The 23058-nt window shown below is 57.8% G+C and overlaps 1 protein-coding gene across 1 annotated transcript; it reads left to right on the top strand.

Moving 5' to 3' along the window:
* Positions 1 to 3166: 3166 nt before the first annotated feature.
* On the top strand, positions 3167 to 14710 carry AGT (angiotensinogen). The gene is made up of 6 exons (XM_058696116.1): positions 3167 to 3285; positions 4120 to 4176; positions 6710 to 7571; positions 11167 to 11434; positions 13046 to 13190; positions 13945 to 14710. Exons 3-6 carry the CDS (start codon positions 6740 to 6742, stop codon positions 14134 to 14136), a joined length of 1437 nt encoding a protein of 478 aa, XP_058552099.1. The 5' UTR covers positions 3167 to 3285; positions 4120 to 4176; positions 6710 to 6739; the 3' UTR covers positions 14137 to 14710.
* Positions 14711 to 23058: the final 8348 nt, after the last annotated feature.

The following is a 23058-nucleotide window of genomic DNA, read 5'->3' as shown; positions in this document are numbered from 1 at the left end:
CTGCCCTCCGAGACCTGGGATGCTCCATAGGCAGGAGTCTGAGAGCTACTCAGACATCTGGTCACCTCCTGATGCAACGTGGGGGATGAGTAGAAGGGGGGGGGGTTGCATTAAAGGGGAGAGCCAGGACAGAGACCACTCAGGCTGTGGTCCTGTCGCCCTACCAGTCCAGGCACCAGAGGACTTAAGAAGATTAAAAGAAGGTGCTCTAGGGCATAGTTGGCAGGATCTAAGGGTGGTAGTCTTGGGAGGCCCCTTCCGGTTCTATGGTCCCATGATTCAGCTCTTCATGCCTTAATTTACCCACTGTTTGGGGCCATTTTGAAATAATACAGTAAAACATATTTTATACATATTTTGGGTTCAGGGACCCTTCCCCAGACTTCACGAGTTTAATAAAAATGTGTGCACTATGGTTTGTCTAGACAGCAGATGTCCTCCTGCCCCTTAATACTGTGAAATAGTTGCTGTCCTTTGGAGAGCTGGGCTAAGACTCATGATCAGAAATTGAACTTCAGGGGCGCCTGGGTGGCTCTGTCGGTTAACTGCCCAACTCTTGAATTAGGCTCAGGTCATGATCTCAGGGTCATGAAATCAAGCACGGAGACTGCTTGGGATTCTCTCTCTCTCTCTCTCTCTCTCTCGCTCTAGCTCTCGCTCTCTGCCCCTCCCTCCCCCCCAATAAAAAGAAAATAAATTGAACACAAGAATGACTGTGGTAGGAAAAGAGTAGCCATTGATGTCAGACAGACCTGGATTCACCACCTTCTTTCTGGGTGACATTTCGCAGATGGCTGAACCTCTTGGGGCCTCCGTGTTCTCTCCTTGGGTGGTGGGCATGCTAACATTTGTACTGCAGACCTCTAAGAAGATGTATGCACCCGGCATGTAGCAGCATGTTAAAAAGAAAACCACGGGCCCCAAATGGTATCGCTTAGGCTAACTCGGCAAACCAAGACTGAATAGCTAACCTAACTGCAGTTTCAGCCTCCCAAGGACGCAACCTTTCGTTGGTCAACGTGGAGTTTTCTGGTCGACCTTAGGAAATTTACTCATAGACCCTTCCGCTCCCCTTCGGAGGGCAATGTTGTCTAAACAGTGAACTCCTTGCTAATAAATTCCTTTATTAGTTGTCTGTATGCCCTCTCTCTGCCTTCAAGATCTTTTGTTTGGCTCAGTGGGGCTCCCCTCTCTTTGCTGGATGGGATGCTGCCCGGCTCACGAATCATTGGGTCTTCACATTTACTTGGTAGAATTTTGATTTTTAACCAGCTGCTCAATCTAACCTTGTCCTTGTCTTGGTTATTGGTTTCATCATTCTCTCCGGGGCCTGAGCTTGGAAATTTGACTGATACCTGGCACATGGATGCTTGTCACAGTTAGAGGACATTTGTAAAAGCGGAAGTCTGGGGGCACCTGGGTGACTCAATCGATTGAGCATCAGACTTGGGCTCAGGTCATGGTCTTGTGGTTGGTGAGTTCAAGCCCCCCATCAGGCTTTCTGCTGTCAGCGCAGAGCCTGCTTCAGATCTTCTGTCCCCCTCTCTGTGCCCCTCCCCTGCTTGTGTTTCTCAAAAATAAATAAACATTAAAAATAGAAGAAGGAGAAAAAGAAGTCCACGGGTGCCTGGGTGCCTCAGTCGGTTAAGCGTCCAACTTCGGCTCAGGTTATGACCTCATAGTTTGTGAGTTCGAGCCCTGCATTGGGCTCTGTGCTGACAGCTCAGAGCCTGGATCCTGCTTTGGATTCTGTGTCTCCCTCTCTCTCTGCCCCTTCCCCACTCGCACTCTGTATCTCTCTGCCTCTCAAAAATAAACAAGCATTAAAAAAATTTTTTTTAAAAGTCCGGCTTCATGGCACTCCTCTGCTTAGACATCTTCAGTCCCTCCCTCTTGTGGCATCGACTTTGATCTCTGAGCTGGTGTGCAGGCTCCAACCAGTGTCCTTTCTTTCCACATCACTCGGTCACACGCCCCAGACCTGGGGGTGCATGTATGTTTCATCTTGGGCAGTTGGCTCCGATCCTGGAGAGTTTGGCCTGAATCCCTGCATCCGGGGACACCCATGAAAGACTCGGCACCCTCGTGGTCCCTGGGGACAAGCACAGGAAGCAGCGGCAATTTTCTGTCACCCCTGCCCTCCCCTGTAGCACCTTAGGGGTGCAGGCGTCCCCCAAACAGGCTCCACGCTTCCCCACCTCTGTTCCCATCGTATAAACCTCTAAAATCCCTTCCTCAGCTTCTAAGTCCAGCTTATTTACCCTTCAAGGCGTGACTGAAATGACATTTCTGCCTGAAACCTTCCCCAGTTTGAATGGATTGTTCCCTCCCGTGATCTGAAAGCTCTTTGTTGGTGCCTTTCCATCTGGCTGTATCATTGCTGGTGTCTAACCATCTCCCCAGCTAAACCACGAGTCTCTAGAAGGTGCTTCTGCTTGGTCGTGTGTTCCTCCCCCTGCCCGTCAGAGGGCCTCTCATGGAGCAGGTGCTAAAGGCTGCCTGAGCTGCTCAAGGCCATGGGGTCAGATGTCACCCCCGGGCTGCCCCTCCTTCCCCTGCCCACGAGGCTTCCAAGAGCACTCTTGGGGCCTCTTTGAAGCACACCCCAAACAGGGCTCTGTCAGAAGGCTTGGGTTAGGGGCGCCTGGGTGGCTCGGTCGGTTGGGTGTCCGACTCTTGGTTTTGGCTCAGGTCACGAGCTCTTGGTTTCGTGGGTTCGGTCCCCACTTGGGACTCTGCGGATAATGCGTAGCCTGCTTGGGATTCTTTGTCTCTCCCTCTCTCTCTGCCCTCTCCCACTCGCGCTGTCTCTGTCTCTCTCAAAATAAATGAACTTAAAAAAAAAGAGAGAGAGAGAGAAGGCTTGGGTGGCTGGCCTGGGGTTGCCAAGCCTCAGGGCAGAGACACATCAATCACACCCCTACGTGGGACGCTCCTGTGTTCCGGACCTGCGGCCCCAGTGCAGGAAAACTTCAGTAAATGTGTAACTTGACAGCATTCCAGCTCATCCTGTTCAGCAGTGAAAGTGTGTTATCGATCACCCTGACTTCCTGGAAGGAGTCCCTGCATGAGAGTCGCTCTGGCGCCTGTCCCCCAGCCCGGCCTGGCTGCCTGAGGCCCCCCACCCCCACCGCTGGGCCAAGTGATGTCACCCCCCCTCCTCCCCAGCCTGGGCACAGATCGCTCTGGGAACGGTGCCGTCCCCACCCCTCCCGTATAAATAGGGCCTCCGCGGCCCTGCCAGGGGAAGAGGCTGCCTCTGTTTGGGGGAACTAAAGGCGGAAGGTAAGCTGGGAGGCCCTCTCCTTACACACCCCTCCCTGTCTCTCTCAGGGCAGCTGAGTCATATGCAGGGAGGAGAAGCCGGTGGGGGGCCTCTGTGGGGAGGTGAAAAGAGCTGCTGAGGGCCAGAAGCCAGGGGTCCCTGCAGCACGGGGACATCACCATGGAAGACTCACAGGCTGCCTTTCCTCTCCTGTCACAGCAGACATCCAGACGTGGGGGCTGTCCTCTCCCACAGCACAACCCAGCTCCCATCAGAGGAGCCGTCCCTCCCCAGCAGAAGGGAAGAGAGTGGCCGGGTCCTCCTGCCGCCCATGAGCGGGGCTGGGGCCTCAGGGGCTGGCACAGGAGCAGAGTCATGGTGGCCTAGAGTCCCCTGGGTCCCCTGCCAGCAGAAGGAAGAGCAAACTTGCGGTGCAGGTGGCGGAGCTGGGGGAGGTGACTCAGTTGGCCCCCGGGGCCGCGTCCCCACGGGGCTCGGATGAGGAGTGGCCAGCGTCTGACTCCCCGCCCCTCCCTCGAGGCAGCGCTGTCTGCGTTCAAGGCTGTGTTCTGTGCACTCATCACGCTGTACCCCCGAGCCTCGGGTGGCTCAGCCATAAAATGGGACAAATGGCAATGCCTGGCCTTCCTTGCTCCTGAACCAGGGTGTATGTAAATCAAAAGAGCTAATCTAACGTGAGAGTGCTTTCTAAACTTTAGGATAAACTAGAAAGACAAAGTCTCATTATTTTGTTCAAGAGGCACTATAGATCGGTGCTGAAGCGTGTGGACTATGGCGTCTGGGGGGAGGGGGGGAGGGCCTGGGTTTGAATCCTAGTTCTGTCTCTCTGACAGAACTGCGTGACCTGTGTGGCCTAGAGCAAATCACCGGACCTCCTCTGCAAACCCGCGGTAAGTGCTCCATTTGACAATTATGTACCAAGTACCTACGAGGTCCCAGGCGCATTTCTGGGACTGCGGTGTCCATGCATCAGCGAACAAAACCGAGCGAGGACCCCGCTGTCATGGGGTTTGCTTTCATGTGCAAAGGGACAGAACTGAAAACGAAAAAATAAACAGATACATGCTGCAGAGGGTTACAGGGTGATCGGCGCTAAGGGAAAAGGAAGTAAAGCAGGATCGGTGAGCCCAGGGTGTCAGGCGTGGCGGGGGACAGTTGCGGTGTGAAACGCGGGGTCAAGGAAGCCCCAGCAGGAGGAGACGAGTCTATGGAAAGCCCTAGAACACCGCCCGGCAATGATAAGCATTGTATTAGGGTCGGTTGCCGATCTCACCATTTCATCAGGCCACGGAACCACGAGGAGTCGGGATGCCTGGAGGAGGGGAGGGGAGAGGGAGGCTGAGGGGGAGGGTGGTGGAGGAGGGGAGAATCACAGGCTCCTGCTGCGTGCTGACTTAGGACCAGCCGGGGCAGCAGCAACTGATCCCAGCTGAGAGCAACGACAGTGATCCATGAAATGGCTCCCTCCCACCCCCCCAGACGGTGCCGAGACGAGGCGGTGCAGGAGGGGTGGAGCAGGGAGGGGGCTGTGCTTACCTGCCTGGCCCCAACCCTGGACGGGGTGCCTGTTACTGCAAGATTTCTCCGGCACTCTGCTTCCACAAGCTTTCCTGATAACTCAGTGTGGTCCAGCTTTTCTTTTTTCTTTTTTTTTTTTTAATTTATTTTTTTTGAAGGGGTGGGGAGGGGCAGAGAGAGAGAATCCCAAGCAGATTCCATGTTGTCAGCGTGGAGCCCGACTCGGGGCTCGATCCTACGAGCCGTGAGATGGTGACCTGAGCCGAGACCGAGAGTCGGACGCTTGACTGACGGAGCCGCTGGCAGGCCGACAGCAGAGAGCCCGACGCGGGGCTCGAACTCACGAACCTCGAGATCCTGCCCTGAGCCGATGTGGGACGCTCAACCAACTGAGCCACCCAGGTGCCCCTGTGTGTGCTAGTGTTGTATTCCAAACTGGTTTACCGCCTCCCTTGGGGCCAAGAGGCCTCCAAGATTCCGGCAGTCTGGTCCACGTTTGGTTTTCGAGGGGAAAACTTACAGCCAGGGGCGCGTGAATGTATGAGTTTGCTTAGGGGCCATATCAAAGCCCCAGAGACTGGGTCACTTAAGAGACATGTTATCTCACGATTCTGGCGGCTACCCACCTGGGATGAAGGTGTCAGCAGGGCTGGCTTCTTGGGAGCCTCTCTCCTTGGCTTCTAGATAGGTGGCCATCCTCAGTCTGTACAGTGTCTTCCCTCTGGATGTGTCTGTGTCTTAATCTCCTCTCTCTGTTTTTTAAAGTTTATTTATTTATTTTTGATGGCGGGGGGGAGAGTGCACAAGCAGAGGGTGGGGCAGAGACAGAGAGACAGAGAGAGTGAGAATCCCAAACAGGCTCCACACTGTCACCATGGAGCCCAATGTGGGGCTCAAACTCACGAACCGTGAGGTCATAACCTGAGACGAGATCAAGAGTCGGACTTAACCGACTGAGCCACCCAGGTGCCCCTGAATCTCCCCTTCTTAGAAGGACACCAGTCAGATTGGAGTAGGTCCCCACCCCGATGACCTCATTTCACCTAAATTACCTCTTTATGTCTCCAGATATAGTACATTTTGAGGGACTGGGATTTCAACAAATAGTTTAAAACATTTTTTGCCTTAATATCATGATACGTTATTGCCGAAAGTGGTCCCTTAAACATCAGCTTGAGTGTTTCCATATTAGTCTCTATTAAACATATAATTATTGATGGAAGCAGAAGATCACTGATTAACATAACGTAAAAGTAATATACTCATATATCCTTGGAGAGAAGTGCTTCCAGTATTTTGTGAAAACATTTGTGAACATTTTTACTTGATTTCACGGACGACTTCCTATTTCTGTTTAAACTCTCCAGAGGTCTTAATCCCAAGACATCCCCACCGCTATAAAAATTAGACAAAACAACCGGGGCGCGCCTGGGTGGCTCAGTCGGTCGGGCGTCCGACTTTGGCTCGGGTCACGATCTCGCGGTCCGTGAGTCCGAGCCCCGCGTCGGGCTCTGTGCTGACAGCTCGGAGCCTGGAGCCTCCTTCGGATTCTGTGTCTCCCTCTCTCTCTCTCTGCCCCTCCCCCGTTCATGCTCTGTCTCTCTCTGTCTCAAAAATAAATAGACGTTAAAAGAAAAATTTAAACATTAGACACAACAAAACACAAAGCCCACCCCAAAATAAGCCCCGTGAGAGCGCAGCCCAGCCCACAGCGGCGTTTTGCACCTGCGCGGTGTCTTCCCCAGAGCTTTGAAATTTACCACTTCTCTTCGACGTGTGTAGACTTCGATAGATTTCTCCTGGACTGAACGATCGCAGGGAATATTGGAACGGCTAAAAGTCTGGCTAGAGGGCCCCTCCACACCGAGTAGAACTGTCACCCTTGACAAGAGGACATTTTTGCAGGGTCCGCGGAAGTGAGCGCCCCCGTCAGCGATGGCTCCTGGTGGTGCGAGCCTGAGGGCCGCCGTCCTCTGCCTCCTGGCCTGGGCCGGCCTCGCCGCTGCTGACCGGGTGTACATACACCCCTTTCACCTCCTCGTCTACAGCGAGAGCAGCTGTGAGCAGCTGGAGAAGTCCAACGCGGAGGCGCCCAAAGAGCCGACCTTCACACCGGTCCCCATTCAGGCCAAGACAACCCCTGTGGACGAGGAGGCCCTCCGAGAGCAGCTCGTGCTGGTCACCGAGGGGCTGGAGGAGGAAGACAGGCTGAGGGCGGCGAAGGTGGGGATGATGCTCAACTTCTTGGGCTTCCACATGTACAGGATGCTGAGTGAGTCGTGGAGCACGGCCAGCGGGGCGGCCATCCTGTCCCCAACGGCTCTCTTTGGCACCCTGGCCTCTTTCTATTTGGGCGCCCTGGACCCCACGGCCAGCAGACTACAGGCGTTCCTGGGCGTCCCCGGGGAGGATCAGGGCTGCACGTCCCGGCTGGATGGCCACAAGGTCCTCTCTGCCCTGCACACCATCCAGGGCCTTCTGGTCGCCCAGGGTGGGGCCAGCGGCCAGCCCAGACTGCTCCTCTCCACGGTGGTGGGGCTGTTCACAGCCCCCGGCCTGCGCCTGAAGGAGCCATTTGTGCGGGGCCTGGCTCCCTTTGCCCCCATCATCCTCGAGCGCTCTCTGGACTTGTCCACGGACCCAGATCTTGCTGCCGAGAAGATCAACGCGTTCACGCAGGCAGTGACGGGGTGGAAAATGAACAGCCCCCTGTCAGGAGTCGGCCCAGACAGCACCCTACTTTTCAACACCTATGTCCACTTCCAAGGTAAGACAGACCCTGCAGGTGGGGTGGGCTCTACCCCCGGGCCGGTTCCAAAGGGTGACAGTTCCCTGCGACTGTGGCTGTAATGCCCAACATTTCAGCTCAGCGAGGGCCAGGCCCTGGAGAAGGGCAGGGTGGCGCATGTGAGGGAGCACCCAGGAGTCACTCTCGAGGAGGCGGAACTATCGGCCACCTACCTGCTGTCCTACTCTGTGCAGCTACTAAAGTACATCCTTCTACTTTTCTCATTCAATCCCCTGGCGGTGTGGTGGAGAGGTGTTGCTGCCCCTAGAGGAAAAAACAACAACGCAGTGGCCTCCTCAAGAGAGCACAGGCACGAGCGGGTGTCCCAGGACCCAAGCCCCCACCTCCTGGCCCTGGGGCCCAGCTCTACGCTCAGGAGGGAGGGGTTCCTGTCTCTTGAGAAGGTCAATGTCCATGCAAACATAGCCCGTTTGTTTGCTTAAATCCCTTTCATGTTGGGAGGGGCCATTACTCCCTCCTCCCGCCGCAAAAAAATCCCTACGAAGACAGTTCGCTCATTCAATATATAATCACGGAAGAGGTTCGCATGCGAGCTCCCCGAGTTGGGCGTCTCCGAGGGGCCAGGCAGGAAGAACGCACAGGTCCCGACCCCAGCTTGCCTATTCGAGCCTCAGCAGGGCAGCTAGGTCCCACAGGCGAATGCCCAGGGTACAGAGCTGCAGGTAAAAGTCCCCGAGGAAGGGATCTGGGGGGCTGAGCACCCAGAGGAGGGAGGGTCACTGGGGAAGAGGACAGAGGCCTGGGGGCGGCTCGGGGAGCGGGGCTGCAGTGGAGAAGAGCAAACATGTGAGCAAAGGCTAGCGAGTTCGGGGCCAGGAACCAGGGCAAGGGCGGCTCTGTTTGGCCGGAGCTGGGAGTGAGCGAGTGTGGCTGGTGCAAGGCGGGGCCGGAAAGACGGGCTGGGGTCCGACTTGGAATCTGACGTTGGGAAGGCTGGCGGGTGTTGGAGCGGGCAAAGGGTTCTGTTCGGAGGTCGCCCAGGCGGCCTGTGCCATGTGTACTGAAGGCAGGGTGGGGGGGGAGGGGGACTCCCGGGAAGGCTGCTCAACGGGGCAGGCAAAGCCTCCCGGGAGCATATGCTAAGGTAGTGGCTCTGCAAACTGAGGGGCCGGGGAGGGTGCGTTTGCGAGCCAAGCAAGCAAGCAGCCAAACCGGAGCCAGAGAGAGAGAGAGAGAGAGAGAGAGAGAGAGAGAGAGAGAGAGAGACGTTTAACAGAGCATGGCTGCTTTCTTACTCTGAAAACACTCTGGAAGCCTGTAAACCGCAAGGGGGAAGGACCTCCAGCCTGTTCTGGGTGCAGGAGGAAGCTGGCAGACCCGGGAATGCTCAGGTCCCAGTGCTCACAGGTCGTGGGAACAGAGTCCAGCACTGGGGCCATCCAGCTGAGCGGGGGGGGGGGGGGGGGGGGCGCCACACCCCACGGAGGACAGAGGGGACTCGTGGGCTCAGCTCGCCATTCCTAAGAGGAGCCCCAGGAGGAGAGCTCACGGAGGAAGTCGTGCCCCCAAAAGGCGAAGCTAGGGAGCCACAGGTGCCAGAAACGGGGACTCATTCTGGAAAAGCCCCCGTGCACGCGTTCACATGATGGGGCTGGACAAGAGGGGAGCGAGGAAAGCCACGAAGAGAAAAGCAGAACCGTGCTCAGGACTCTGATGCCCTGGATGGTCACCCAGCCCCACCACATCCCTGCTTCTGATCTCCCTCCCTGACCTTTCTGTGCCTCAGTTTGCATCCAACAGAGACGCACCTGTCCGCCGCGGCACGTCCACTTACGTCTTGGGAGCTCTGTGTTCCCCTTTGGCAATGACGTTCTGTTACCGTGACCTGAGCGGAGGTCAGGTGCACGTTCCCAACTGGCGAGCACTTGGGGGCTGGGAGCCCGCGAGCTCCAGGGCGCCATTTGCCCAGGCCCTGCTGTCATCCCAAGCTGGGTGCTGGCCCTGACAGGTTCCACGACGCCAGCTGACTTAACCTTGAGGGATTTACTTAACCTCTGGACGAGGACGGTGTGCTGTGCTTTTCAGATGAGCAGACGGGACCGGGCAGCCGCCTCCGGTGCAGAGTCTCACGTCTTTCTGTCTTGGTGGGAAAAGAGTCAGTGCTTTCTTCCCCTGAACTAACGAGTCCCCTGCCAGGCCTGGGGGAGCCTGGGAGGAAGGACACCACGGCTTGTCGCTCCTGTCTCCCCAAGGCCCGACTACAAAGCGGGAGGGAGAGGCTGGGTCTGGCGGTCCCTTCTTGCCAGACCCAGGCCCTGGGAAGGCACCCTTGTCCTTCCAGCCCCCGCCCCTCCACTTCGGAGACCTCTGTTTCCAGAAAAGGGAGCCGTGGCTTTTGAAGCTGCCTTTCCTCAGACCCCCAGCTGCTCTGTGACAGACTCACCCTTACCCTCCCCTCATTCCCCCAGAAAAAACCCCGACGTGGGCCACTCACAGTGACCGAGGAGACTGCAGGGGGGAGGGGCTGTGCCAGGGGCTCCGGTCACAGGGAGGCCCCCAGGGACAGGGCCTTCGGCAGGCGTCTGTCCTGTCTCCGAGGACAGCTGAGCCGGGTGGCAGCTCGGTTCCGCCACCACGTGCACAGCCCTGCGGGAACGAGGGCACCAGAGAGGGTTCACCGCCCGCCGGCAAGGCCCGGTGCCAGCTTGCACGGAACGCCTCTGCTCAGAGCCACTGGTCGCGCCGGGTCGTAGGGGTGTCCCTGGCAGCACAGGGGCCCGAGACGTGGAGCCTTAGTGACAGGAGGTGTGTGCTCAGCTCCGCGTCCTAGGACTTGAGAAAGGGAGTCTCTGTCACCGCCGGCCCTGCTCGCGGGCTGGAGAGCGAGCGTGCACTGGGGGCGTGTCGGGCCGTGACCCTATTCTGGATGACGCGGTGATGGTGGATACAGGTCACTGCACGTCTGTCCAGACCTGGAGAATGTACGGCCCTGATGTCAACCACGGGTTCTGGGTCATGACGATGTGTCCGTGTCGCTTCATCGGCGTCAACGGACGTCCCGCCCTGGTGGGGGTGTCCGTGGGGCGGGAGGCTGTGCGTGTCGGGGGAGTGGGGGGGGGGGGACACACAGGAAATCTCTATACCTTCCTCTACCTTCTGCTGTGAACCCAACAATTGAATTTGTCAAAAAAACAAAAGAAAAAGAAAAAGAAAGTGAGCACGGCAGCCCACAGGCTTTGGGCCAGGGCAGGTCTGGGGTGAGTTAGTCACTCAGTCGTGGTGGAAGGTGCCTAAATTCTCCGCCTTCCTTTGTGGGCCTTAAGGCGAGAGGTGTGAAGTCCCAGGGTGGCACCTGGCGGGTGCAATGTCTTCACCGCTGGCGGCTGGCGTCACCGCGGTGATCTTGCAGGAGGAGGACTTGAACGGGCCCCTGGGGCCGTGGGGCTGGTGATGTGCTGGGCGGGGAGAATGCCCCCCTGCCCGCGCTTCCGGGATCTGCCCTCCAGGCCTCGCCCCGCCCCACCCCTGCTCAGTGGCGCCCTCGGCCCGAGCCCACCCGCCTGCCCCTGCCCCAGCTGACCCTTCCCCTCTTGTCTCCCGTCCGGGTCCGCAGGAAAGCTGAAGGGGTTCTCCCTGCTGGAGGGGCTCCAGGAGTTCTGGGTGGACAACACCACGGCAGTGCCCGTCCCCATGCTTTCGGGCACGGGCACCTTCGAGCACTGGAGCGACGCCCAGAACAACCTCTCCATGACCCGCGTGCCCCTGGGCAAGAGCGCCTGCCTGCTGTTGGTGCAGCCGCAATGCATGTCGGGCCTGCAGCAGGTGGAAACCCTCAGCTTCCAGCACAACTTCTTGACGTGGCTGAAGAATCTCTCTCCCCGGTACGGCTCCCGGGAAACCGCTGGCACCTCTGGGGCTCCTCCCCCTGGAAGCCGGGGGTGGGGGGGGGTGGGGGGAGGAGGTGTGAGGCGGGAGTGGGGGTGAGCAGGGGCAGGCCGGGCGGCCCCTGCTGTTCAGGGCTGGAGGGCCTGGGCATCCCCCCATCACCCCTCCAGCCATCCACTGACGTGGCTCTCGGTTTACCAGCTTCTTCCGGGAGCACGAGAGGTAATGGAGCGGGGAGCACGCCTTCCTCGGGCTTGTGCTCACCCGCTGGTTTTGGATGCCCGCATTTCAATCTGCCCCTTTTGACGCCAGCCCCCCATCCCCGTCTCCCCCCCCCCCCAATACACACAATCTGCTGCAATCCAAGAGCTTGTGGGGGGCCGACTTCCCAGAAGGGTTCATACCCTCCTGAGAGACCCGGGGGAGGGGCTTTTTCTCGAAGATGACCTTGACCCCACAGGCCCCTTGGTTTGCTCCACTCCTGCGGTGGGGAAGAAAGCAATTCTCTGCTGGGGGCGCTACACTTGACCTACCACCCAGGCGCAGGGCAGTGGGGTCCGGAAATCTGCCCCGAGACAGGCACTTGGGGGGGGGGGCCTAGTGGCCTCCTGAGGTCTCCTTTCTAGATGATTTTTGGTTGTGGTGGGTGGTAAACACCTAACACTTACCACGTGACCCATCTTTTAGGTACACGGCTCAGGGGCACGGAGCACATCCACACTGTTGCGTGGCCCTTACCGCCACCCATCCCCAGGATCTTTCCCTCTTCCCAGACTGGAACTCTGACCCTATTAAACACTAACTCTCCATTCCCCCTCCCCCCGCCCCTGGCCGCCACCTTTCTACTTCCGGTCTCTGAATGTGTCTATTCTAGGACCTCAGAGGAGTGAAGGCATAGGGTATTTGTCCTTTTGTGACTGGCTTATTTCCCTTAGCATCTTGTCCCCAGGGTTCACCCACGTTGCAGCCTGCGTCAGAATTTCCTTCCTCCTTGAGGCTAACATTCCATTATATGGATGGACCGTGCTTTGTGTATCTTTTCATCCATCAGCGGACACTTGGGCCGCTTCCACCTTTTGGCTATCGTGAATAATGCTACTAGGGACATGGGTCCACCGTCACCTCTTGTGAGGGTTTGGTACGTCACTGGAAACATCCATGGGCTCTCAGGGATGCCAAAGGAAGGTCAACTGAGCTGATGTAAGGAACGTGCCCACCACTGAGAGTGACAGGACATCCCTCCTATCTCTCTCTCTCTCCCGCCACCCCCCCACGGTGGGGGGTTTCTATGTCAAGGACACCACTGAAAGGTAGCTAGTAAGACAGGATGCATTATTTCAGAGAATAGCATTTTAAAGTTCTCCAGGTGATACACCTTCAGTGCAGCCAACCTAAACCCAGAATGGAAGCATAGACTGTCCACAAACACCCAGAGAGCGCCGCTGTTAAATGTATGCCCTTCTCACCGTATTCCCAAGGACATGGAAGTTTTTTGTTATGTTTGCTGCTGACAAACTTTTCCCAAGATGGCCTAGCCGGGTGAGGGGGGCCCAGGGCCTCACGGTGGGGGCCACCGGGACCTCCCTAAGTGTGTGTCACCCTCCCAGGACCATCCGCCTGACCATGCCCCAGCTGACACTACAAGGCTCCTATGACCTTCAGGACCTGCTGGCCCAGGCCAGGCTGCCCACCCTGCTGGGTGCAGAGGCGAACCTGGGCAAAATCAGCGACGACCAGCTCAGAGTCGGAAAGGTACCATGCGGGAGGTGTCTGTCTGTGTCGGAGCGGATTCCGTGGGTTCGCAGAGTGGGAGGCGTGGACAGGAGGGACACAGGGGGAGCTCCCGGGAGGCGGGCGGGGTAGGAGATGAGAGCATGGCCAGGTAAGTGTGCACGCAGGGTAGGAGAGAAGTGACCAGAGCCTTCTAGGGCTTTCTGGGGACAGGTGGAGAGCAGCGAACCCTTCCCCACCATGTGTTCTATGGCTCTGCCCAGCCTGGCCTAGCCTCAGGGTCCCTCCCAGATCCTACAGCAGGGCCAGGACTTGGGCCATGACAGTGAGTGCCCCTAGGCCCAGTGCCAGCCCTGTCAGAGGGCCACCTGCTTCAGGGAAACGCTTGGTGGTAGGCAGACTGTGGCTCTGCTGCCTGGAATGATGCACCTCTGCAGCGGGGCCGCCTGGACGCTCTGCTGGGGAGAAGAAGGGCTGCGGTTCTGGCCTTGGAGACCACTGTTTGGGGGGCATGAACCCCTGTGCTACGTGAGTGGGATGAACCGAGCACAGGGGCCCGCAGCCGAGGGCCCGGGGTTTTGCCGTGGATGGCAACAGCAAGGTGGGGAGTGGAGGGACTCTGGGGAGGAGCTGTCAGGTGGGTTGGGCAGAGTGGGGGTCGTCTACACGGAGGGGCGGGGCATGTACGGTCTGGAGAAACGCTCTCCGGCGACAGCACTACATAGCTGGGCCCTGAGGGCCTTCGGGAGCCGTCCCAACACCTGCTGCCTTGCAGGTGCTGAACAGCGTTCTTTTCGAACTAAAAGCAGACGAGGGAGAAGAGCCCACAGAGTCCGCCCAGCAGCCTGACGGGCCCGAGGCCTTAGAGGTGACCCTCAACAGCCCGTTCCTGTTCGCCATTTATGAGCAAGACTCCACCGCCCTCCACTTCCTGGGCCGTGTGGCCAACCCGCTGAGCGCGGCGTGAGGCCTGGGCCGCCACCGAGCCGCGGCTGTCACCGTGAGCGACAGGCACACAGTAACGCCGATTTGTCACCCGTCTTCCACTTTTCCTTCCAGTGAGTCAGTGCGGAACGGGAAGGAAGCTGTTTCTCCCTGGTAAACGTGGCACTGTGTATCACGAGCAGCGGAACCTTTGGGAAGAAGGCCTCCCGGGTTCTTAGGTTTATCTTGGGCCACGTGAAGGGGGGGGCGGTGCCAAGAACCAGAGTTTATTAGCACAGGACGACTGTTCAGAACAAAGTGTGAACAGACTTAAAACCGGTTCGTGAAACCAAAAACTGCTTTCCTTTTTATCAGAGAACAGAAATCGGGCTTTAAAATTATACAGTTTTCACAGCCCTGGGTTTATCCTCGGTTATGGAATACGAACGCACGACCTGCATACGGTCTCCACGATGCCTTAGTTTTTTGTTGGTTTCTTGGTTGTCTTCCCCAGGATGCTGTGATCTTGGAAAAACACAAGCGTCTGAATTTGTGTTAGAATGTTAATACCACGGCTGGTCATCCCTTGTGTTCTTAATAAACGTCTTGCAACAATACGCAAAAGAGGAAAATTCTTTTCACTCTGCAGCAAAACAAATACATGCCATTTAGCTTAACAGACCGTACAAATGCTAAGTGCATTCAAGGGCTTTGAGCCATATTTTGGATGGAACTTCCCTGGAAGGTGCGGGCCGGTACTTGGCTGTCATTTGGAGAGGTTTTAGATGATGCTTTATTCTGGACGCTTCCATCCCTAAATGGCAGATGGGCATGGGGGTGGAGGGGAGGGAGGCCCCATGCCGCGACATGCAGCTGTGAAGGAACGGGGCAGGTGGGCACCTCTTCCTTTCTGGGGACACAGGGTCGGATCGCTGCTCCCATCGCCCAGGGACTGGAAGACAGAGAAACGAATCCTTCCATCTGCTGAGTGTCTCTGAGCGGGTTAGACGCCCGCGTTCCTAAGCTCGGGCAGGGACTGGGGAGGAGGTGGGCACCCGGAGGCCCACGCTGTTGCTGGTAACAGTGAAGATGCTTCCTGATGTGCACAAAGCCCCGTCTCCTCCTCCCTCCCACAGCTGCTGAAGTAACCAGGCAGGCTCCGTAATACGGTAACCACTGACGACGGCTGCTGGACAGTCACCGGGGGGTAAGAGTGGGGATGACGATTTCAAAGGCGACCCAGTTCTTGCCGGTATGCGCGTTCAGAGGCGTAAGCAGAAGCATCCCGTGTTCTGCTTGAGCGGTGACTGAGCTGCCCACTGGTGCCCAGGCCTCACCCACCCCCCTTCCTGGGCTTCGTAGCCACAGTCCAGGGCGCTGGGGCCAACTGAGCATGTGCTATGAGAGGCAGGCCTGCTCCTCTGATTGAGGCTCGGACCGAACAGGAACACAGAACAGGAACAACGCCCTCCATGCCCCAGTGTCCCCCTCATGTTCCCAAGCGCCCTGCCAGACTGGAACGCAGCTCCCTGCTCTGATGTCAAGGTCAAGGGGACAGCTGGTCCCCCCCCAACCCCCCCCCCCCGCCCTTCTGTGGCAGTGGCAGGCACATGAGAGGCAGCATTGGTGGGTGCTCGGGAACGTGGGTGCCAGAGATGGGCGGGCTGAGCAGGAAGCCCAGATCCAACACGTGCTGGGACCCGGAGCAGGGGACATCACCCCTCTGGGCCGCCCTGCCCTTCTGTGTAAAGTGGGAAATACCCGAACGAATAAAAGAATAACAGCAATCATGTCAACGGCAGTCAGTCCACAGTGAAGTCAGGACCTCTACCCTGTCTGAAGTCCTGTTCCATAAACGTACAGCAGGCAAAGCGTCCTCCCCTAGAGCCTCCGGAGGGAGCACTGCCTGGCCAATACCTTGATTTCGGCCAGTGACAACCATCGTTGACTTCTGGCCTTAGAGCGGTCAGGGAATAAACTGGTGGCAATGTGCTATGGCGGCGAAAGGAAACACTCAGGCATGTCTCCTATCCGGCACTGCTGGGGGACCCTCAAGGCTCTCCCCCCACATTCCAACCCCTTCAAGAGCTGATGGTCCCCCCATCCATTAAAGAGGATCACTGGCCATACAGGGACCAGCTGGCACCTGGGGGGCGGAGGAGGTGAAATGTCCCAGGGGAAGCTTCTGGGAGGGGCCTTGAGTTCGCAAACCCCTCCCTGCCTTTGAAGCTGTGGGTGAAGATCTCAGTGCCTGGAGACCTGCCTCCCCTTCCCCAGATCAGCCTCTGCTCCCTGACCACACAGGGGCCCCCGCCGCATGGCACACAGCTATGGACGGCTGCTTTGAGGCTCTAATGCGCAGCAAACGAGCCCGGGTAAGAGTCTCCCCGCAAATATCAGTACCTCACCCGGTGTCAGGCCGAGCGACAAGGGCCCCGGCGGGACAGACACAGCAACAGCACCCGTGCTTTGTTTGGTCGCTTTGAATAGGCAGCAGTCCAGGAGCCCTGTTGAACTGTGGGTATCGCTGGGGGTCCCCCTGTTCACTGCTGGCAGGGACTCTGTCCCCCAGCCCCCCGGCCCAGCCCCGCTTTCACCTGGGTTTACCTCCCATCACGCTCTGCCCTCCCTGGGTCTCTCTTCTCAGAGGTCCAGCGGGGGGGCAGCAGCTGGCATCCAATTCCTTGCTGGTTTGGGCTTTTGGAAACGGCCACTGGATGCCAGGTCTCTGGGGGGGGAACTGGAAGTTGAGGAAGCAGGAGCGCATTAGAGAGTCACGACCCAGGGCGCCGGGATGGCTCAGTGGGTTGAGCGTCCCACTCTTGATTTTGACTTGGGCCATGATCCCAGGGTCGTGGGATCGAGCTCCACATTGAGCATGGAGCCTGCTTGGGATTCTCTCCCTCTGCTCCTCTTGCCCACACGCTCGCTCTCTCTCTCTCTCTCTCTCTCAAGAAGTAATAAGCACAATCAGAGTCTCATGACTCCGTGTGGCCCTTGGTGCAGAATCTACAGCCCCACCCAGACCCCGTCCTCAGCATCTGCACCGTCACCGGGAGCCCAGGAACGCACACTAGACTTTCGGGTCAGGGTTGAGGCCGGCCCGGAATCTGCGCTCCCAGCCACAGGCTTCGAGAAGAGCCGGGGCCACAACCGGCAGCGCCCCCTCTTGGATTCCCGCTCTCAGGGGGGATGCCACGTCTTCGATCTGAACCGGAGCCGTGGCGGTTCGCCCCGTGAGTCCTAACACAACCGCAAACGAGAAACGGTCCATCTGTGTGCGCGCCATGGGTTCAGAGCTGTTCCTCCGACCCCGTCCCAGCACCTCCCTCTCCGTGCGGACACACACTTGTGAGGTGCCCAGGGCCAGCACGGAGCCCCAGGCTCCACCACCGACGTCCTCCTGATTCGTGCACCGTGGTTTTGAAGTCGTCCCCAGTGACCTGAGACAGCACCGTCCCGCTGCGGCTGGGGGAACAGAACACGGTGCGATCCTAACTTCGTTTTAGAAAGCGACTGGCCGGGGCGAGCACATTTCTCCCATTTCTCCCACAGAGCAGGCTGCTGGGGCTGGAGCAGCTGCTAGGAGTACCCAGTACCCGGTTGCCAACGACCCCCTGCTGTTCTTTGTCCTTGGCTCTTTTATAAACTGGGAAGTGGGTCAGGATGTTACCAGGATACAAAACACCACCGTTTGGCAGATTAATTGACGCCAATATGTTAATTATGGGGGGCGGGGGGGGGGGGTGTCTGTTTCTCCGAAATCTTTCGTCACTAAGTTCCAAGTCGTCCTGGGCTTGCAAAGCGCTTCCCCAGAAGGCCGGGGAATGATTCGGCAGCTCCCGTCCCCTCCGGCCTCAGGTTTCTGCTCAGGACCTAGAGCTTCCCACGGCCCACCCACCCAGGACGCTCACCAGATCCCGAGCCTGTACTGAGTTCAGGACCTGAACACGACTTTTGCCTGATCCGTGCGGCGACCCCCAACCCGAACAGACACGAGGCTGCCGAAGACAATCCCGCTTCAGAAGCTTCGAGTGTGAAGCGTCCTCTCCTTGCTGCAGAGACACCGATGTGGGTGACCCCCAGGTGCTGTTCCGGAGCCCGCTGGGACACCACATGGCACGCAGGATGCAAACCACTTTGCCTTTCTAAAATCTGAAAAATTCTAGGCACCGAAACACGTACTGAAGGTCTGGGACAGGTTTTGGACTTGAGGATCATCCTGTGTGGGTTGGTTTGTCTGTTTGGTTCCTGATAGAATTCATTTTAGCGCAGTTTTAGGCTCCCGGCAAAACCGAGCACACGGTAGTTCCCATATGCTGATAGGTTAGACATCCGGTGTCCTAAAAATCCTGTGTGCCCCACCTGTTCATCCCCCACAACTCCTACCACCACTCGTCTTTCTCGGTCTCCGTAATTTTGCCTCTTCCAGAAGGCCGTAGAGCTAGGATCTACACGCAGCCTTTTTGGATTGGCCTCTCTTGCTTAGCAATATGCGTTTAAGATTCCCCCAGATGTTTTCATTTCTTTTCAGGACGGAACGACATCCCATTGTCCAGATGGACTGTTTATTTATCCGTCCATGAAAGACAACTTGGTTGTTTCCAGTTTGGGGCGGGGGGGGGGGGTGGGCAGTGATCCGTGTGCAGGTTTTTGTGTGGACACAGGCTCGCCATGTGGTTTTTAAAGCTGCAGGACGAGCAGACGTTCTGGGTGCCTCTGAGAGGCTCTCACAAACACCGCGGGTGGTGAACGTCAGTGACTCACAACACTTCGGTGGGGGGGCGGGTCCCACAGCCCACCTCCCTACATTCCATGTTACTCTACGCTTCCGTGGAGTTACCTGCAAAGTTACCCTCTGAGGCTCGCTGTGAAGCTTTGTTAAGCGGGTCCAGACCAGCCTTTGGTTTAGGCCAATCTGGTGCCGCTCCTGAGGCCGATCCTTCTGAGGGCGCCACTTGTGGCCACTATCAGAGTCTTTCCATCCTGCCAGTGGGAACATGCCGGGGTCCCCTGAGCCTGGAGGATGATTCTAGCTGCTCCTTTCTAGGACTGCTTTCCTTGCCTTGATAGCCTCCTGCCCCACCAGCGGCTAACCAGCACCCGGCTATACAAAGTGAGCCACCTTCCTCTCCATACTCTGCCCCCCAAGGTCTAGACTCCTTGCCTCCCCCCCCCCACCCCCCCCACCGCCGCCTCCCCACTCCAGACTCTCTCACATCAGAGTCACCGGCTCCGGGTCCCCCTGTGCCTGGGCCTGGACCCTGGGCTGTCCACACACAGCCCACCTTGTTTCCCTTCTCTCTGGGATCCGACACTGCTCTTGTCCAGCGTCCGCACGGTGCCGTTTCAGACGCTTGCCTTGGTGTTCAGTTGTTTAAGGTGGGACAGAGATTCAGGTCCTCGTTACTGGGTTACTTCACAATCAAGACGCCACCCCAAAGATCAAGAACACATGTCAGTCCAACATTGACGAGAGCGAGGGAAAGAGGAGAGGAGAATCTGGATTGTTCTGGGACTCCGTGTGACAGGGGCGACGGGGCGAGTGGCGCGTGGAGGCATTTCTCAAAGTCACGGGAAGGTGTGACTTCCCTTGGTCCAGACCGGCCTTTGCCGCCATCCGACAGGACGCCCGGCGGCTCTTCAAGAGGGGTGGGCAGTGCCGGGGAAGGCTCGCCTGGGCCAAAGACAGCGTCTCCTTCACAGCTGCCTAACCTGAGGTGGTGGGAGGAGGACCAGGGGAGGCCGGCGTCCTCTCAGATGGTGGAGGCTCCATCTGGGATGTCTGGTGGCTGGCGAGGAGAGGTCTCTCTCACGGCTGAGGATGCCACGCGCTGACAACGTGAACGGTGCCTTCAGGTAAGAACCCCCAACAGGCCTTGCTTCAGAATCCACCGTTAGCTCGGGGCGCCTGGTTGGCTCCGTCGGTTGAGCGTCCGACTTCCGCTCAGGTCACGATCTCACGGTTTGCGGGCTCGAGCCTCGCGTCGGGCTCTGTGCTGACAGCTCGGAGCCCAGGGCCCGCTTTGGATCCTGTGTCTCCCTCTCTGTGCCTCCCCTGTTCCTGCTCTCTCAAAATAAATAAAAACATTAAAAAAAACAAAAAACAAACAAAAAAACAAACTCTACCGTTAGCTCGACATCTGAAGTTCGGCACTATTCTCCGGTTCTGAAACATGAACTTGAGCGGGAAGGTCAACGGGAGGGTCACGTGGACGCCCATTATCGCACCGCCAGGGCGGCTGCTGTCCTTAAAGCTCGACGCTGGCCTCCTCCATGCCGGAGGTCCGGGGCTGCCCTGCTTTAGCCCGCGAGGCATGCAGACCCAGGGGCCCCCTTTTCCACAGGCATGTTCACGGCTGAGTGGCTCTCACAGGACAACTCCACAGAGTAGTTCCAGGGAGCTGCAAAGAAATACTGGCAAAGACCCCCAACAGGACACGGGTGTGTAACTGAAGAAGCTCTAAAATCTGCTTTTTTTCTCTTCTTCCTGGACACACAGCTAGACCCATCTCCAGCCCCTGGAGCGTGCGGAGCTCTCCCCGCCAGGGCCGCGGCCCCGCCCCCGGGTGGCCCTCATGTGCTTTTCCTTTCCTGGTTGGCTGCAGCAGAGGCCAAAATGGTGGGCCCCCAAAAAGGTCCGCACACATGCTGGCCCCTGGAATCTGTGCATGTGACCTTAGTGGGCAAAAGGACTTTTGCAAACGCGATTAAGTTGGGGATCTCACGACGAGAGCCTCCCGGATTACGCAGGTGGGTCCTAAATCCAACAGCAGTGCTCCTGTAGGAGACAGAGGAGGAGACACAGAGAAGAGCAGGAGGCTGCGTGAAGGCCGAGGCCGAGTTGTGCCATCATGAGCCAAGGAACACCTCGAGCCACGATAAGTGGGACGGGCAAGGGGGAGAGGAAGTGTGGCCCAGCCGACACCTGATTTGGACTCTACCTCCAGAACCAGGAGGGAAGAGAATTCTGTTGTTTTCAGCCATCCCGTTTGCGGTAATTTGTTACAACAGCCACAGGGAACTAACAGGAAGTGACCCCCGGGGTGGGGGGGTGGGACACGGAAGCCACAGGACGGAGGTGGTGCCTTGCAGGCAGCCTGGGTCCCTGAGAACTGTGTGGAGCACCCCCACCCACTCATCCCCTGCCTCCCTGGTACCACATGACCAGTTGGCCAGAAAGACTCCTCTGCCTGAGCCTTTTAGATTCTGTAGGATATAAAGTAAAACACTATTATAGTTTTACTGTAAAAATGTATCATTCATCTTTATAAACTTTGTTCCATTATGACTCTTCAAGCCAAAGCTCAGAAAACACACGTTAAATGAAGGAGACGTTCTGGGGAGCCAGGGATAAGTGTTCTGGAACGTTCTGCTTTTTACTAAAGGTTCTTGTTTCTCCAGCCTAGACACAGGAGTGGGACAACACGGGCGTCGCCCAGAACGAGCCCAGAAATGTGGTTACTACTGAACCCAGGCCGAGCCTGGGGCTTGACAGGTGTCCGGGAAATGGACGCCTTGGGCCCCAACCCTGCCCGATCAGCCCCTCTGTTCCGATGCTCATATCAAGGGGGGAGAATTACCTGCTGCTGAGCAACCTGGACTCTGGAACCATCTTCCCTGGATTTAAATTCCAACTTTTTTTTTGTTTTTATTTATTTATTTATTTTTGGGACAGAGAGAGACAGAGCATGAACGGGGGAGGGGCAGAGAGAGAGGGAGACACAGAATCGGAAACAGGCTCCAGGCTCCGAGCCATCGGCCCAGAGCCTGATGCGGGGCTCGAACTCACGGACCGCGAGATCGTGACCTGGCTGAAGTCGGACGCTTAACCGACTGCGCCACCCAGGCGCCCCTTAAATTCCATTTAACTATTTTAACTCCTTAATTTCCGTTTCCTTGTCTCCATAATGGGGATAAGCCTGCTGGAGTTGGAGGGGTTAATACACTGTATCCTTGTCAACCACGTTTTGAAACAAACGAGAAAGAGCAGTCAAGGAGAAAGGAAACACTGGGGCTACTGTTGACCAGCGTCGGGCTGGAGGGAGGCGCTCAGCCATGTGGCTAACCCGGGGGACCACCGGCAGGTAGACAGGTCTCGTCACCCTGGCAGGGCTGGGTCTCCACTCCCAGAGCTCCCAGAGCTCCCCACTGGGCAAGGTGGGAGGTCTGCCTTGCCCACAAGGGCATGTCTGCACTCAGAAGCTCCCACAGGCCCAGCCACCGGGTGGCTCACACGGCTCCCGGCACGACGCGCGGGCCCTGCTGGACCTCCCTCAAATCCTGGGCTGGGCGCACGAGCTCAACTTCTGCAGGCCCATCGCTGAACTTGGGGGACGCGGGTGGAGGCGGCAAGAGACAAACGTGGGTGCCAATCTATCCCCACTGGCTCCAGGTCGGCCTTGCCCTCTCTCACTTCACGTCCAGCTTCCTTCCCAGCTGCCCCCTGCCCCTTGCTGCCTACGAGCCCAGCACCGCGAGGTCCAAGCCTGATGCCAAATCCCTTCTGCTCTCACACCCACGGGCCGGGGTCTGACTGGACTCCCAGTACCGACCCGTCAGTCCCGCTCCAGCCGGGGCAGGGCTCAGTGCTGAGGCTGGGGCACCGGCTCTCCAGGGGAGCACAGGCAGGCCCAGCGTGCAAGCCCTGAACACTCGCGGGGCCGCACGGCCGCAGAGGCGGGGAGGACATGCACCCAAAGCCCCTGCTCTCACCACTTTTACGGGGGTTCCTCTCACGCTCCCTATTTCCCCGCGCTGCCTCATCACTGCGCTCACACACTTACAGACAAAGTCTCTGCTAGCGCCCGGATCTGCTTTCTTGATTGCCGATCGCTTACTTTTCCTTGCTCTCCCTGGAGCTGACCTCCGGGCCAGGAGACAGAGATGCAATGAAACGCAGGCTAGAGGGAGAAGCGCCCCTGCCTCGGCGGCCCGTCTCGGGCGCCTACCTCTTCCCAACATC

The sequence above is a fragment of the Neofelis nebulosa genome, chromosome 13 (genome assembly GCF_028018385.1).
Source record: "Neofelis nebulosa isolate mNeoNeb1 chromosome 13, mNeoNeb1.pri, whole genome shotgun sequence".
NCBI classification, from domain to species: domain Eukaryota; kingdom Metazoa; phylum Chordata; class Mammalia; order Carnivora; family Felidae; genus Neofelis; species Neofelis nebulosa.
Note: the sequence above shows the minus strand (reverse complement) of the source record. Positions and strands in the feature narration are given on the sequence as shown.

Coding starts and splice junctions, on each gene's coding strand:
- AGT (XM_058696116.1), top strand. CDS start 6,740: ATGGCTCCTGGTGGTGCGAGCCTGAGGGCCGCCGTCCTCTGCCTCCTG. Junction 11,435..13,045: donor CTGAAGAATCTCTCTCCCCG/GTACGGCTCCCG, acceptor TCACCCTCCCAG/GACCATCCGCCTGACCATGC. Junction 13,191..13,944: donor ACCAGCTCAGAGTCGGAAAG/GTACCATGCGGG, acceptor GCTGCCTTGCAG/GTGCTGAACAGCGTTCTTTT.